Consider the following 18,420-nt stretch of genomic DNA (forward strand, 5'->3'; position numbering starts at 1 on the left):
TAACCTTTTATATTGTGCTTGCAAGTTAAATGTATTAAAAATAAAGCATAACCTTTGTCAGTAAAGATGGAGATAGGAAGATACGTAGAATTTTCTGTCGATTGTTACCCAAAAAGGTGGCTTGAAAAACTCCACCAACAATAATATCTCCCTTTAAAATGGTGGGGAATATTAACTCAAATGGAGGCATACAAGAGATGGGTATCTTTTGCTAAGATCTTTATGCCTATTTATACCAAGAGCAACTACAACGAGACTCCAGTTTCATAAAACTAAGAGTTTTTGTTTGGAGATAAATCAGAGAAAAAGGAAACACACAATAATAGTAACAGAATCCTAAACTCACACCCAAGGCTACAGAAAGAGAGGGTTGGAAAATGAAGGTACACTCAGAAAAAGTGAAGTTTAAGAAAAGTTTAAGAAAAAATGAGTTTTTGACATCTTGTGTTTTTTTAATAGTTAACTATTAAACCAAAGCTACACATAATTCTTTTCATTCTACTTGGGGAACCGAGAGTAACAGAACAGCAGTTTAAACCCAGTTCATTCTGTCTGCACAGAGAGTGTGTATGGTTCCTAAGCTCATTTATCTGGAGATGGGGAGGATGTTTCCATGATAGTTCAATATGAAGCGGTGACATAATTTACAGAACACATCTTTTCAGTGATGGAGTATTACCCTTCTTTCCCTTTAGCACACCTGCAGACTTCTTCCCTTGCTCTTGACTGAGCTTCTTAGTGAGTGATTGATCTATGGCTGTTTTTTTTATACATGCTAGCTTCCTTGTTCATGAGTATATTATGTTCGCATATAGTGTTGAAGAGCTGCTACAGAGGCTCCAGCTTATGATTAAATCTTTGCTCCATGACTAAATTTTCAGAGAAGGCCAAGAGTTAAATTGAACCTTCTGAAGAAGGCATGATTCCCCATGCTTATCTGTTAGACTGAAGGATTGAAGGTCTTTGCCACTTGTCAAATAATTCTGGGTTCTGTTTAGGGTCATCTTCATCAGTTACTGGTCACCTATCTTATGGTAATGGTTAAACAAGGCAGGTCAGATTAACATCAGCATTCTACTTAAATATCATAAGTATTATTTGATATACGCATAGATATACATTCCATTCAGGGAGAAGCTTAGACATAGCATTGTCTGGGTACTTCAGCTTTAATATACAGTGGTACCTCGGGATACGAAATACCCAGCTTACGAATTTTTCGGGATACGAATAAATCCCATAGGGATTTATTGTTTCGGGTTACGAAAGTTTTTTTGGGTTACGAAAAAACTCCGGCGCTGTTTTAAATGGAGCCGCGGCAGAGCCGCGGCTTTTTTCCCCATTAGCGCCTATGGGTTTTCGGCTTACGAAGGCTTTTCGGGTTACGAAATTAGCCGCGGAACGAATTAATTTCGTAACCCGAGGCACCACTGTATTACATAACATTATACCTAAGGCAGTGGTTCTGAAGCTTTTTACCCTTGTGACTCCCTTTACATCTACATCCAGATATCATGTTCCCCTTGTTGTAGTATATGAAGGCATGAGCCTTCCCTCCTCATTTAATCCTCATCTCTATAATTTTTAGAAGCAAAACTTGCTCCATTGAAATGCTAATGGAGTTGTCTTATATGGATTTATCTAAAGATATCTCTAAGTAAATAGCCACCACTATAGCTTATAACTGTGAATTCCATGTTGTGTGTTGTTCAATGAGTTTTCTTTTGTCCTGATCTACTATCAGTCAGTTTCATTGGATTATCAGTGTTATAAAGCTAAGCACTTTTCTCCACATCTTTCAGAAATATGTAAACATACATAACTTATAAATGGCTAGCAATTATTTTTATAAATGGCTAGCATTTATTTTACAAACGTCTGGTAAATTTTAGCATTGAAGTAGAAGTGGTGTACTATTTTTTTCATTTGTTATAAACACTTCTAGATATTCTACAAAATTCTTGAAAATAAACAGTGACATGAAAACAAAATTTTAAAACATCACTAAAACCATACTAACATGAACCCTTTAACTCAAGTGATTGGAGACCAAGCATAACTCCAGAGGGATGCATGCTAGAGAAAGGGGAAAAAATTCTTTCCTGTGTGTCCAACCAGCAGGTCTCTGCATCTGGGGGGCGTCTTCTAAAGGATTGCTTCTGCTGATTTTAATCATTGGCAAGGTTCACACTGAGACAAATGGTTCCTCAAATAGCTAGTCTTTCCAGGCCAGAATTGTGCAATTTGGTAATTCCACAGGCAGTCTTCTGCCCTTGGGACCCTACAAATTCAGCCCAAAATGCCAACAATAACACACAAATGTGGCTGGAGGCCCACTGCTGCTTTTGAAAAACAGGTATTGTTGAGGTTAGATAGAACATCAGTATATTTAAAAGGTAGGTTGGTATTTCGGGAGGCTTGAAGAAGAGGAAATTCATTGTGGGTTTTTAACTAGAAAATGAATGGTGTGACTGGAGGGCTATTTTTTTTTTTAATTGATGTTTAACAATACAGTAGTATAATCTCAGTATTCCAGTAATTCACCCCTTGTTACAAACAACCCACCCCTTCCCATTCCTCCCCTAATTCATACTTCATAATAAAATACATCTGTGTCCAAGCTTGTACATTGCAGTTTCCATTCTATCTCTTTACATCTCACTCATCTAATTATTTATGCAAAATTTAACTTTGTCATTCAGTGGGTTAAATTCAGCATTCTTTTGACACATAAAAGTAACAAATGCTTTCCACATGGTACCCAAAAATCTTCTTTTATGCCTCCTTTTGCTAATCTTAATTTATAGGATAACTTCTCTGTTAAAGCTATAGTCCATGTCCTGTTTAGCCAGTTCTTAATTGACAAATTCTCTAATTTCTTCCATGTTGTGACAGTTTCTAGTCTTGCTGCACATAAAATCATAGAATAGAATCAGAAGGAGACTGAGCAGTGGAGGAGCCTTGAACTCATTCCACATTCTTGCTGGTCCACCTGAAATCCTTTGATGAGCCGCATGCCCCCCCCCACCTTATGTTGTGCAGGCCTGTGCTAGAGGGAGCCCTGGTGGTGCAGTGGTTAAATGCCAGTACTGCAATCACCACCACAACAACAATAATAATAATATTTATTTGTATCCCGCCTCTCCCTGTATTGGAGTTACACATTGTAAACCGCTTAAGGAGTGCTAGTTCACTGATAAGCAGTATAGAAATGTACGTGCTATTGCTATTGTTCTAAATAAGAACAGGGATTTTTATAGGATTTGTACTTTGATAGCTGCTATTCTGCCCAATAATGATAGCTGCTGTTTGCGCCATTCCTTGGGTTTTTTTTTCTGATACATGATTTCATAATTTCTATAGACTTTATGTGATAAATCTTGTCAAGAGAATACCTAGATATTTAAATCCAGAAAAGCTTATTGAAAAATTGAATATCATCTTAAACTCCACCTGCTCTTCTTTTAGTGTATTTATTATATACATCATCTTTGATTTCTCATCATTTATTCTAAGGCCTGTATATTTATGTAATCCCTTTATTATGTTTATTACTTGCCTTATACCTTTCGGTGGATTGCATAATAATAGCAGACAGAATTATTTTGTGATTGATACTTCCCAATTTAACACCTTGGATTGACTGGAGGGCTATTGAAGACTGGGTGAAAAAAACAACCTAGAGGAACTGTGTGCCCATTCCAGCCCTAGCCATTTCAGAGCTTCACAGGTTAAAGCAGACATCTTGAACCCAGTAATAGGTGGGGGATGCAGAGCTTTGTCATTTGAGTGATTTGATCAGATACTGTGTACTGGTTAACTTTCCTGCAGCATCTTGCACCAGTTGAATCTTCTAGACACTCTTCATAGGTTGCCCAATGTAGAAAATACAGTGCCGCTGCGTAAAACAAAAAGCGCGTATGCTTGCGCCCCATTACAAGTAATGGGGCTCGTGTTCGCAGTGGCGCCGGCACATGTGCACCATGGGCACGCACACCATTATTTGACACATGCACACTGTATTGCAGTAGTCTAAATGTATTCATGTTGTCTGTATTTCTTTCCAATTCTTTTACTGTATTTTCTCATAAAATCTGTACACAGTAAGTTCTTATCTGTTAGTTTTTCGGGCACTCTGGGACTGTGTGAGTGGGGTACTGTCTGGCATAGATGAACCCCAGAATATTTCTTCCTCATTCTTGGGTAATGTTGGCATGTAAACAGAGAACAGTCTTTCTTCCTACCTAGGATCAGTGTAACTGTGCTAATGTTTAATTTAAATACTGTGTTTAGTTTCCCTCCATTGGGACATCTGGAAAAGTAGAGCATTTTCAAGACACCCTCTTCTCCCCTTTTCACATGCCTACTCTTTTTTCTTCTGATACAATATAATAGAGTTAATTGAGCAGGACTGCTATAAACCATTACTCAGGCTGTGGAAAGAGACTAGAACAGGTACATCACCTCAGTTGGAGTGTTTGGATTGGCTTCTCAAGGTGTTGCTGTAGCTTGATTGTGATCTCTGTTTTCCTTGTAGATTTTTTGCTTCTCTTTGTTTGCTAGAATCAATCACCAGGGAGTTTTCACTAATTTTTTCAGGGCTCTCTTATTAGAATACTTTAAGGAAAGACGTTTTTGGGCATATTTTAAAAAATCAGTTTTATGAAGTAATACTGCAAAGGAACTGGAAAGAAAATACAGACAGCAGTAATAGGTTTAACTACTATAATTTTCTCAACCTATGAGGAATGTCCAGAAGCTTCAACTGGTGCAATATGCTGCAGAAAGGTTGCTAAATAGGAAGAGGAGGAACATGCACACATGCCAAGGCATGTCTCATACAAACTCGCAAATAATCAAATCTGCAAATGTTAAACCCTGAGAGTGGAGGGTCGGCTGTTTAGTAGCAGAAACACTGAATGAGTTACTTAGCCAATATTTTAAATGCGTGTCTAACAGAGCAGCTTTCAAGGTATGGATTATCTAATCTTTAAAACATATTTAATTTATACAGGTTTGCAAATTCTGTATTTATTTTTATTTATACTTATCATTTAATTTTCAGGTCACAGATCAAAAAACCAAAGGTAAGAAGCTTTTCATTTTTCTGAATTGTACATTGCTCTTTGACCAGGCCAGAATTCTTATATCTTTACTAGGTGGAAAGATAGAACTCATTCTAGTATTGCATAGTATAGGAGTTGAACATGGAGTTAATGTTTTTATTTTTAGAGACGATGTGACTGATACATAGTGAGCCCTCCACATTCGCTGGGGTTAGGGGCACTGAGCATATAATTGCATTGCAGACCTACAAATACCTAGAGAAGTGTTTTATCTAGGAATCTCTAGGTGCTGCAGGTTGGTTCTATGGTCAACTTCTTGCAGAATAACGCTGGAATACCTAGAGATTTCTAGAGCGAAATATTAATCAAACCTAATTGGTCAAAGCTGCAAATGCAGAGGGCCGACTGTATTGCCTTGTCCTAATCCGAGTCCTCAACATTTGGGAAGGGAAAGAACTCTGAATGTTCTTGTTTGGGGTCTCACCTGATTCACTGTCACTATACTGGCAAATGGCCTACTTTTAATTGAATAATAGAATCACTATGCCAACATATGTGTTTGATTTTTACTCCTCTGGAAGGAAGGTATCCAAGAGTTTTAAAACCATATAGCTACCAAGTACAAATGTGTGATTTAAATCCCAAACAGAGAATGTGTGGACCTCCAATATTAGTCTGCAATTTCCACCAGTACTACCATTAGATAAGGCTGATATGGATTGTAGGCCAACAATATCTGCAGTCACACATGCACTGCCCCTGGACTAAACTGTGTGCTAATTTTCCATTGTGTCATTTTTTTCCTGTTAGCCAGAAAAGAAAATCTTTTAATTTCCACAGGCGGCTTCTTTTTTTTAAAGGAAAATAATCAGGGCTTGGGGGAGCATGAAAAGGAACCACACTTCCTACCATTATTGTTGCTATGTGCCTTCAGCATATGGCAACCCTATCACAGTGTTTTCTTGCTAAGATTTATTTAGAAGAGGTTTGCTTTCGTCTTCCTTCGAGGCTGAAAGTGTGACTTTGCCAAGGTGACCCCATGGGCTTTGATAACTGAATGAGGAGTCAGACCTTCGTCTCCAGAGTCATAGTCCAGTGTTCAAATCTCTGTACCACACTGGCTTTATCTCACTTTTTAGATTGGATATAAGAGTTGAGGGCTGATGCATCCTTAGGTCATGCTATTTTGATACTGATTTAGGCCTCACATGGGTCTGCCTCCTGATGAGTGAGCTAGCCAGTCACCAATTTGTGTGATTTAACAGAGACCAGGAAAAAGATAAACAGGTTGCTTAGCTTTAACTGTGGTACTTCAATTGTTCATATGTGAATTTATACAACCCTTCCTTCTCATCTACATCTGCTTGCTTTACGGAGACTTAAAACCAAGGAGATTTAGTTGAGGTGTCTGATATGTGCAATGAAGGAAGGGGGCAGGCTTCTCACCAAAGATTGCCTGGCTCTAGAATACTCTAAAGAGGATATTTGTTGTTTGTACCAAAACCCATTTATCCGAATTCACAGATGACCTCTTGAAGAACCATATTGCAAGTGAGCAACCTGTTCATCTCAGGGAATGGAGTGGATTCCACAACATATGAGCAATGTGAAGGAAAGCCTTCTCCCACATGTCTGTCAAATGTGGATCACTCTTACACAGGGGTAGGCAACCTTTTTGAGCCGGGGGCCGGGTTGGTGTCCCCCAGACAACGGGGGGGGGAGCCAAAAAATAACTAACTAAATAATATAGGATAACATTTTCAAATGTAGGACACGTTTTTTTAAAAATGGAGGACATGCAAAAAAAATTGATTATTTTTTAAAAATGTTAATCTAAATGCATGTTTCTTAGGCATGATCAAAATGGAGGACATTTAGGCATTATTCCTCTCCGCCCATTCCAAACAGCACATTTGGGCATTGAACATGGCTTTACTTAAGATGGCCTCTTGCATATTTCAGAGGCTTATTGCATAACCAAACTATTTGGGTTTCACATGGGTTCACATGACTATGCATATTGAACATGTCAAGGTGGTTTCATAGTTCTTGCACCAAGTGTACTTCTCAGAAGTGTGTACTTGGTCAAGGGACTTTGGCTTTTCTTCACTGCGCATGAGTTTGTAAAAATCACAGCAATTTACATTGGCCTTGCCTCAGAGGCTTTCTGATATCAATATCACCATTGAAGAACCAAAAACACACAGAAAAGGCACTTTGGAAAGTCACACTCTCTTGGCTTCAGAAACAGTGCCTGCATGCCTCTCCAGCTGACTCATATCATCATCATCACCACACTATCATTGTCAAAGCAAGGGAGACTTGTTAGCATTGGAAGGTGACACTCTTGGCTTAAGAAACAGTGCCTGCATGCCTCTCAAGCTGACTCATATCATCATCATCACCACCACCACCACACTAGCATTGTCAAAGCAAGGGAGACTTGTTAGCACTTAAAGCACACAAAATAAAATTAAAAAAAAGTTTGAGGCCTCTGGCCACTCACCACCTCCTCTGTCTGATCCTCCTTCTCCTCCCCCCTCCTCCTTCTCCTCCCCCTCTCCTCCCCCCTCATCCTCTTCCTCCTCTTCCTTCTTCTCCCCCTCCTCCTCTTCCTTTTCCTCTTCCTCCTTCTCCTCCCCCTCCTCCCTGCGCCCCGCGGGCGGGGTAGAGGAGACAGAGGAGAAGGAGGTGGGCGGGGAGGGCGGTGCGGGGCTTCCCCCTTTGCCTCCTCTGCCCCAGGCCGTGCGGCCCTCCTCTTCCTCCTCCACACGGTGGAGGAGGAGGAGGGCAGCACGGTCGCGCGGCCCAGGTGGAGGAGGAGGCGGCAGGACCAGGCTGGGGCCAGTCCTTCTGCCTCCGTGGGCCGCCTCCGGGCCGGGGGTTGCCAACCCCTGCTCTTGCAGATCTTAGAGTCTGGACAAGTTGATAACTCGGGCCATACTCCAAGGCATTTAAGGCTTTAAATTTAAAAACCAAAATTTCAAATTCAGGTCTTTAGAGGAAATCACACAAAACATTGTGTTGGAAGAAGATTGGAACCCAGAGTGTGCATTCCACAACCAGGATGCTACTGTAGGAGTCTCCCAGATGCTCAAATAATATCTTGTTCCCATTTATAAGACTATTCTCTTTCCTAGGGAGGTGTAGAGGGGGAGAGGTGCTCCTTCAAGGACTGTAATCACAAGTTCTTGCAGACAGTGCAGCTCCTTTAAAATTAGTGAAATTTCTTTCAAAAACTAATGAATAATTTTTTCATTTTTTTCTCAAATTGTCTCTTCTATGATATTTATATTACTTTGTTCCAACAGTTCTAAGAAGTGTTTGGTTGAATATTTTGTTTCTGTTATACTGAAGGACATTTCTGTTCTTTCTGTACTGTAGGAAGTTGTTCCTCAGATTTGTTTCTCGAGTAGAAATTTGTTGAATTTCTACCTGGCTTCCCTTATGATCTGAGCATATTGAGATTTTTGGTCATTGTTGGCAGTTATTAATGGATATGTGAGCTCTTCTCTGATACACACACACACACACATATGCCTGCATGCATACTGATCTTTCTGCTTCCATCTCTGTCTTCATTGTGCCTTGAAAAGACTGTCAAGGAACAGAAGCAGTTCAATATGTTATGAGCATTCCAGAGTTACAGTAGCTTTCTGATCTTAACAAGCTTCTTTTTTCTTTCTTGATAGGTAAGATCTCTCTGGGTTAGACACCTTTAGGCCTAAATCCAGTTTTTTGACCTAGCTAGAGTAAGCCAGTTGGAGTTAGCAACTGAAGTTGGTACTTGGACTTTAAGTGGTGGCGGCAGCTAACCAATAGCAGTTTCATTTTAGTTGGTGTTCTTAGAAATAAGTTATTTTCTTAACATGGAAATTTCCTTTTGATAATTTTGATTACCTTTTGAATCCCTTTGAGAAGAATAGTTCCCTTTCCATTTCATATTTCTAATTTATTGGTATTTTAAAATGCTTTTCAAAAGATCACCCCAACATAATCTTGTAATAGAGGCACACTTCAACCTTTGTTTTTTGTTGTAGTGCCCGAAGCGACGAAACCAAGTTTAAGCCAACCAGTGACCGCCAGCCCAATTGGCAGCTCTCCATCGCCACCTGTCAATGGTGGCAACAATGCCAAAAGGGTGGCAGTGCCGAACGGTCAACCGCCAAGCGCCGCCCGCTACATGCCTCGGGAGGTGCCACCGCGATTCCGTTGCCAGCAGGACCACAAAGTGTTACTGAAACGTGGGCAGCCCCCTCCGCCATCCTGTATGCTCCTTGGGAGTGGAGTAGGGCTGTCTCCTTCTCCAGCACCTGCAGCAAATCCAAACAACGCACAACCAGTACCAGGAGTGTTGCTGCCGTGTGACAGTGGGACTGCAACAGGTAGAAAGCTTTTGTTTTCTGCTCTTCAATTGGCTCTGCATCATGCTGCTGCATCATAATTATACAGTTCCACCTTTTATTGCAATTGCTTTTAACTAATTTATTTGTATTCTATAAGCTTACCTGAGAGGCCTGTCAAGAAAATGTACAAAAAGTAGGTACAGAAAAATGTATACAGTGGAACCTCGCCTTACGCAAGGGATCCATTCCAGACACACACACACACACACACACACACACACACCCCACGTAAGGCGAATTCCACTTATGCTCAATCCCCATTCAAGTGAATGGGGCTCATGTGCATGGTGGTGCGCACGCGCGCCACAGGCACACGCCCCATTAATTTGAATGGGACACGCCACATATGCTCAAGCTGTGTATTCTTTTTGATGTTTTAGTTCACTTCACCATTTTAATTCTAGGAAGAAGGAATATTAAACCCTTGTTTTGAATCATCGTATTAAGCTTACAAAGATACCCAAGGAGCTGGCCATTTCTATGCTCTGAGAATTGAAATCCAGAAAGGTGGAGATTTTAGAGAGAACTAATAATAGGAGAAGGTGTGTGATCAGTCACAGGCCATGACACCTGAATCTTGACATGTAGTAAGCGGGCCCTCGAGTGTGTTTGCCTTATTACTATTATTTTTTAACTCGATTTATTTTATCTTCCTATGGCCTTCAGCACCCTTTGTAAGTACCAGACTTCCCTATCTAGTTGACACGACGTTGCAGTCAGGCTTTGGGTATTCATTTATCCAGATGACTACTAGGCAGCTCCATATGCTACTTAAGTGTGTGGACCCCTGCCCTGTTTAAATTCTTGAAGGGATGTCATATCAAAGAGGGAGCTAGCTTGTTTTCTCCTATTCCAGAGACTAGGATCCGGAGCAATGGATGCAACTACAGGAAAAGAGATTCTACCTCAACATTAGGAAGAATCTCCTGACAGTAAGGGCTGTTCGAGAGTGGAACAAACTCCCTCGGAGTGTAGTGGGGTCTCCTTCCTTGGAGGTCTTTAAACAGAGGCTGAATGGCCATCTGTCGGGGATGCTTTGATTTGGATTTCCTGCATGGCAGGGAGTTGGATTGGATGGCCCTTGTGGTCTCTTCCAACTCTATGATTCTAGACAGTTAGAACCTTGATGGATGTTAGTTCACTGGAAATTGGTTCCATTTTTTTTATCTCATGGCTGCTCCACAGGGAATACTACTGCTGCCGATTGTTGCTTTTCTTGCCCCCCCCCCCCCCCCGGCCTCCCTGCTTATGGGGAAAAGAGCATATGCTCAAGCCCCATAGAAAATAATGGGGTGCATGTTCATGGGGGAGTACACGCCCCATTATTTCTGCCGGGGCTTGCCTTCCGCGTAAGCTGAAAGCTGCCTATAAGGAGAGCCGACTGTATTTATGATTAGGAAAAAAGATAAATAAATTAGCTAGGAAATTAAGCAGGCTACCAAGGGATTACGTTAATGTCTGGACCCACTGTAAACTTTTTTGAATGAACAATGATGGCCCCTTATGGAACTAGCCTAATATTTCCCAATGTGAACAGGAATCACATCTGTATTTTTTGACTAAAACCTGGGTGCTGAACATGACCTTCATTGCGATTATTTAGAGTGTACAGGGGTGGATTTTGTTTTTAATTTTTTTTTCATGTATCATTGCTGACTGTGTGAAATAAATTAAGAAGTTGTACGATTGGCAAAAGAGTGAAACTGAAATGAGATTGTCTTTCTTTTCACTTCCTGCATGGCTCATCTGTGCTCTCTGCTCTGGAAGATGGGGAAACTCTGCAGAATATTGTTTGAGTAGCACAGAGGAGTAGGAGAGGAGTATAAATGTATTTTTTTTCCTTTGGAAAGTAAAATGAACTTGCTGTCTATGGAAATATTAGTTATTACCTAGCCCACTCCATCCAAAAACACTTGTCAACTTGAGGAGAAAAATGAAAACCCAATAAATATTATTATTATCATCATCACCACCACCACTATTGATCCTTTATGGAACATCTTGACTACTTTTGGATTGAACATACAGTAGGATTGCAAAGTAAGGCCGTGACTCCATGATTAGGAAATCATCCCTGATGCTACAGGATGTCATCCCTGATGCTACAGGATATTTAGGACAATGAGGGAAATCTACTATTGAAAGCTTTGCTTTTTGGGTTCTGGCAGTAGATCTAAAAAGTGTTGCTGGATAGATTAGCAGAGGCCTTTGATCTGCTGGATATGTAGTCCTCTTGTTTCCTCAACAACGCATTGATTTTTCTTGTTTGGTTGGTTCCTACTAGAATTGGTGGGAGGGAAAGCTGGAAAGACCACAGTTGACAAAAGTCAAAAGAAGTTGCATCACGCACCTTCCATTTATGCTGGAATGATCCAGCAGGTCTTTGACTCTGCCCAGTCTTTTGTTATGAATTCAGCCCACCACCCCTCCCCATTAATTGATTTTTGAAGTTATCTGCTTCAGAAGGTGGTAAGTTGTTACAAGTAATTCTAGCATGGGAATTTGTTCATGCTTCAGACCTACTATTAATAGGCTGTATACAGGAGTGCTCATATTCTTAGGTATTTCTGATTACCTACTCTGTATTCAGAGACAATATTCTTTTAGAATTGGTTAATAGTGCTAAGACAAATCAGTTATAAGGTTTAAAATAAAGAAATAAAAAAAAACCTTATGTCATATCAGACACTAGATAAAAACAGTTTAATTCTATTTAAAAATAAGAAAGGAGAAAACAGTGCATCATTAAAAGAACCCAAGGCAGTTAGTGATCAGAAATTTGTCTGAATGAATTATTTGCCTGCGGGTGGAAGTAAATCAGAGAGGATCAATATAACAAGAAAAGTCCAGTCTAGAAGGAAATGGAGGCCCCTTTTCGTGGTTTAACCAAGTAAGTATTTGAAGATTGAATGCTTCCCCTATAGATCTCTAACCTTAGGCAGACTCATTTGGAGACATTGGTCTTTCAGATGGTGTGGACTCAAACTATATAGTATTTCTTAGTTATGACCAGTCCCTTGAATTGTCCTTGGAACAGACCAGTAGCCTATGAAGTTGTAACCTGTTTCTGTCGCCCTGTAACCTGCTCTGCTAAGCAGCCAGACTGCTTGGACCTACAGTACTGATGTTTTTGAAGGTAGCTCCATGTAAAGTGTATTATAATATTTAAAATGAGACATAACCAAGGCATGTCCCAATGGTCAGATCAGGCAACCCCAGTAAATGGTGCCACTGTCACCCTTTTTATCTATTCAGATGCATTCCTATATATGTATAATTACAGCGCTTTAGAAATAAAGTTTAATAATAATAATAATAATAATAATAATAATAATAATAATAATAATTCCTAGCTGATGAAATCTGTGCATTCAGGATCAGGGCTAAGTCCAAGGGTATACACAAGATGCTAATTTGTTTTCAGGGAAGGTCAAGCATAGTCTCAATCTTTATTCCTTGATCTGCCTTTTCCTTGTGCAGGAGCACCTCCATCTTGTCTGGGTTAAGTTTCAGATTGTTTCCCTGTCATCCAGTCTTTTACTGATAGACACTGATTTAAAACCAAAATGGCTTCCTTGAAATTAGATGGAAAGGAGAGAGAGATTTAAGTGTCATCAGTGTACTAGAAACATTGAACCTGAAACATGACTTAGTGGTTTTGTGTATGTGCTAAATAGCACGGGGAGACCAACTGAACCCTGAGAGTTCCTGCCAGTTGCCAAACGTGGAAAAACAATCTCTTAGCACTCTGACTTACCTATCCCCAAAAGACTGGCACTGCTGCAGTGCCAGGTTTCATCAGAGAGAGGAAACCCAAAATACTATGAATACTAGAAACTGGTTGTAAAAGAACCAAGAATGTTTTGTTTGTGAGCTTCCTAGGATGATCTGATGACTATTGTTGGAAACTGGAGTAGATGGACCGTGGCAGGGAAATAGCCACGAATGAGCAGGAGTAACTCAGAACTAGGCTGACCCTGGAAATGAGATGAGTTTTCCTTTGATAGATGTGTAGTATCCCATCTCAAGAAGGGATATCTTAAAAATGGAAAAGTGATCAGAGTATGAAAGTAATCAGAGTAAAATCTGTGAACTGTTGGAACCCTTAAAGCTTTTTATTTTATAAAATAGACAGTGGAGCAGGGAGTTTTATAAAATGATGAATAGTTCAAAAATATTTTTTTCTTTCATAACTATAAATCTTGGCTTCTCCAAGTGAAAATGATTTGGAGGTAGATCTAGAACTGACTGACGGGATTATTTCTAAATGCAACATATAGTTAGTATATGGAATTCAGAATTGCCAAAAGGAATTACTTCTAAATGCAACATGTAATTATTGTATGGCATTCACATCCACAAGGTGCTGTGACAATCTTGGCTCGCTTTGAAAAATAGATTTGTGGAGATCACATTTCAGAACTGTTACTCTTGGTCAGGGGTAGGCAACCTGCGGCCCGCGGGCCGGATGCGGCCCAGCAAGGCCTTGGGACTGGCCCCAGCCCGGTCCTGCCACCGATTGCCGCCGGGGCCTTTGGGGGGCAGTTGTCTATAGAAGCCTCAGAAACATGCATTTATACTAAAATTTTTTTAAAAATTAGCAAATTTTTTCGCATGTCCTCCATTTTTTTTTAAAAAGTGTCTTCCATTTGAAAATTTTGTCCTACATTTGTCCTGGTTTATTTATATATTTAATTTTTTCAAAAATTAATTATTTATTTTTTTGGCTTCGGCCCCCCAGTTGTCTGAGGGACAGCAACCCGGCCCCCAGCTCAAAAAGGTTGCCTACCCCTGCTCTTGGTAAATGAAAGATGTTCAAATGGAGTATGTCTTTAATATCACTTGTTAGGAACAAATTATAGTTATGCCAACTGCGTCTCTACCTGGACCAAAGGACCTTGAAACACTCGTAATCTCTCGTCTTGATTTCTGTAATGCGCTTTCCATGGGGTTGCCCTTGTACCAAGTTTGGAAGCTTCAACTAGTTCAAAATATGGCAGCTAGATTGGTCACTGGCTCTTCCAGATTTGACCACATAACATCAATTTTGAAAGATCTTCATTGGCTACCTATCAGCTTCCGGACGCAATACAAGGTGTTGGTTATCACCTTTAAAGCCCTACATGGCTCAGGCCCGAGTTACTTAAGGGAACGCCTCTCCCTATATACTCTGCCCCACACTCTGAGGACATCCAGGGAAAATTTGTCGGAAGTACATCCAACTAGACTAGTTTCAACCTCTCAAAGAACTTTTACATCAGCAGCTCCTAAATTATGGAACAGCCTCCCGGAAGAGATCCGTCTTATTACCTCCTTGGAGGCTTTCAAGAGGGCAGTTAAGACGGATCTCTTCCAGCAAGCCTATCCATCCAATCTTCTGTGGAAGACATTGCTCCACTCTTTTATCCAGGACTAGAATATTTTATCTTATTGTTGTTTGACTGTACTGTTTTTAATTGTTTTAATTATTGTACACTATTTCTTTTATTGCTGTAATTTTTTTGTCAATGTTAGGTTGTAATCCCGCCTCGATCCACCAGGGAGAGGTGGGAAAATACGAATAATTTATTATTATTATTATTATTATTATTATTACTACTACTACTACTACTACTGGAGTCTTCTGCTTGTGAGCTCCCCAGATTTTACTGGCTCAATTAGATGCCAGTCAAATCCAGCAGGGTTTCAAAGCCTGGTTCTTTATTTAGTCCTTTGTCGTGGGAATGGCTTGCACACTCAAGGTTTATGATTGATTGAGATCTCTCCCCAGAATGAAGCAAGTGAACAAAATTTTTATTGATGATACTTCTGGTTATATATGTCCAACTGAAAATTCTATATTCAAATGTTTTTACAGTTCTTCAGTACTGTATGGGTTTTTTTTCCTTTAGTAAAATACACTTTTTTCTACCAGGATTTTTCTACTCATTGATTGTAGTCCAACCTCTTTCTTGACCCATCCCCTCCATCCAGTTGGCATATCTCCCATAAGTTGTAATTGGAAGTTACATTCCTTAATTAGTCACCAGAATCTGTTGATCTAGAAAGATCATTTGTTTGACCTTATTCTAAATTCTTAGTAGCTAAATTCTTAGCTACATAACAGATATAAAACAATGACAACACAATAGCACCTGCAAGATCAAAATATAGGGTCATGTGGTTCAGCATTTCATTTCCATCAGTAGCCAGATTGCATGCCACTGCAATCGCAAAATCAGGCCTGAAGAAAAAAGTATTTCTCCCATATTTGCCATGTGTGTGTATGCATACACCCAACATTTAGAAGCATATTTCATGTGAACTAGGAGACTTAAATTCTATGTTATGTTGATAACTCTTCATGAGTGGTATCCTAACTTTGTTCAGTCTTTTTTTTAAAATGCTGTCTAAGCTAGTTAACATCATACACGTAGAATCTGCATAATTTGTAGTATAAAGAATGGTTTGTAAATAACTTAAAATTCAGGTGCTGCATACAAATAACTCACATCTGTTGTTTGGAATATTTTGTGTGTTTTTTAATCATTCTGAGTATTTGTCACTTTTAGATTCAACAACTGGAGGTGCTGCTGCTTCAAATTATGCAAATTCCACTTGGGGTCCTGGAGCCTCCTCCAATAGCACCAATGCCAACCCAACTCACGTCTGGGACAAGGTGATTGTAGACGGGTCTGACATGGAAGAGTGGCCTTGTATTGCCAGCAAAGATACTGAATCTTCTTCCGAAAACACCACAGACAACAACAGTGCCTCAAACCCTGGTTTAGAGAAGAACACTCTGCCAGGAAGCACCACTAGCAACAAAGGAAAAGGAAACCAGTGTCAGTCGGGAAGCTCTGGTAACGAATGTAATCTTGGGGCTTGGAAATCTGATCCTAAGGCTAAATCTGTTCAATCTTCCAATCCTGCAGCAGAGAGTACTAGTGGTCTAGCAAACTGGAGGAACTTGAGTGGGCAGGACAGAGTTGGACCTAGCCCTGGCTTCAGCAACTTTAACCCAAATAGCAACCCATCTGCTTGGCCAGCACTAATCCAAGAGGGTAATTCAAGGAAGGGGAATTTAGAATCTGATAATGGTGGCTCCATTGCACAGATCAATACAGCAGGTCAGACTTCTAGGGAACAGCAGTCAAAGATGGAAAATGCGGGTGTTAATTTTGTCTCTGGCAGAGAACAGGCTCAAATTCACAACACTGATGGACCAAAAAATGGAAACACTAACTCCTTGAACTTAAGTTCACCAAACCCAATGGAAAATAAGGGAATGTCCTTTGAAATGGGCTTTGTGAACCCCTCCAGGAGCACTGATGCCCCTTCACAAAGCACTGGAGAGAGAAAAACTGGGAGCGTTGGGTCTTGGGGTACAGTTAGGGGGGCTTCTGGAATGGACAGTGCTTCTGGTCAAAGCAATTCTGGAAATCATGGGAACAATGGAAAGGATAGGGAGGACTCATGGAAGGGAGCTTCTGTTCAAAAATCAAATGGGTCAAGAAATGATTCTTGGGATAATAGTAACAGGTCTACGGGTGATGGGTCTTGGACCATTGGCCCTCAACACTCTAGTGAAAGCAAATGGAGTGAAGGGAACAAAATGACATCAGGGGTGTCTCAGGGAGAATGGAAACAGCCGTCTGGGTCAGATGAACTGAAGATTGGAGAATGGAGTGGTCCAAACCAACCAAATTCTAGCACTGGAGCATGGGACAATCAAAAGGGCCATCCCCTTCCTGAAAATCAAGGCAATTCCCAGGCTCCCTGTTGGGGAAGATCTTCCAGCTCTACAGGAAGTGAGGTTGGAGGTCAAAGCACTGGAAGCAACCATAAAGCAGGAAGTAGTGATAGTCACAATTCTGGACGTCGATCATACAGGCCTACACATCCTGATTGCCAAGCTGTCTTGCAGACTTTGTTGAGCAGGACTGATTTAGACCCCAGAGTACTTTCAAATACTGGCTGGGGTCAAACTCAAATCAAGCAAGATACTGTTTGGGACATAGAAGAGATGCCAAGGACAGAGGGAAAAGCTGATAAAGGAACTGAGGGGTGGGAGAGTTCTGCCATACAGACAAAGAGCTCAGGGGGCTGGGGAGATGCACCCAGCCAAAGCAATCAAATCAAGTCTGGATGGGGTGAGCTCTCTACTCCAACAGAATGGAAGGAGCCCAAAAACACTGGAGGATGGAATGATTATAAGAACAATTGTTCTAACTGGGGAGGAGGAAGACCTGATGAGAAGGTGACGACATCTTGGAATGAAAATTCCAACAAAGACCCAAGTTGGAATGGGCGGCCACCTAATCAGGGTTGGTCTTCTGGGAAGAATGGCTGGGGAGAAGATGTTGATCAAGCAAAAAATAACAACTGGGAAAGTTCAGCAAGCAAGTCAATGTCAACTTGGGGAGAAGCTGGTCAAAATGAAATTGGGACTTGGGGTAATAGTGCAAATGCAAACTGTTCTTCAAAAGGAGGGTGGGATAATAATAAAAGAAATCCAACATGGAATGATACTGGTAGACAACCAAATTCCTGGAATAATCAGCAGCAGCCACACCATCAGCAGTCAGAGACACCTGGCTCCTGGGGCCCACCACCACAGCCTCCGGGAAATGGGAGGCCACCCAATCCTAACTGGAACAGTGGGCCGCAGCCAAATGCTTCAAAAGATGATGAGCCAAGTGGCTGGGAAGAACCATCCCCCCAATCAATTAGTCGTAAAATGGATATCGATGATGGCACTTCAGCATGGGGAGACCCCAGCAGTTACAACTATAAGAATGTGAATCTGTGGGACAAGAACTCACAAGCTGGACAAGCTCAACGGGAACAGAACCTCCCTACTCCAAGGCCAAGCAAAGTAGCAACCTCAGGTATTGTCCTTAATTTTCTTCTTTATTATGACACCAACTATTTATTACAGATCTACTGTATTTTCTGGCGTATAAGAC

The 18,420-nt window shown here is 40.7% G+C and overlaps 1 protein-coding gene across 1 annotated transcript in view; it reads left to right on the plus strand.

Annotated features, from left to right (window-relative positions):
• Window positions 1–18,420, plus strand: part of TNRC6B (trinucleotide repeat containing adaptor 6B) — a 164,139-nt gene that overhangs the window by 88,608 nt on the left and 57,111 nt on the right. Inside the window, exons 6-8 of the mRNA XM_042470868.1 lie at window positions 5,066–5,087; window positions 9,107–9,451; window positions 16,024–18,342. Of these exons, the coding sequence (XP_042326802.1) occupies window positions 5,066–5,087; window positions 9,107–9,451; window positions 16,024–18,342 (2,686 nt within the window). The remainder of the gene's footprint in view (window positions 1–5,065; window positions 5,088–9,106; window positions 9,452–16,023; window positions 18,343–18,420) is intronic.

This window comes from Sceloporus undulatus, chromosome 5 (assembly GCF_019175285.1).
Source record: "Sceloporus undulatus isolate JIND9_A2432 ecotype Alabama chromosome 5, SceUnd_v1.1, whole genome shotgun sequence".
Classification (NCBI taxonomy): Eukaryota; Metazoa; Chordata; class Lepidosauria; order Squamata; family Phrynosomatidae; genus Sceloporus; species Sceloporus undulatus.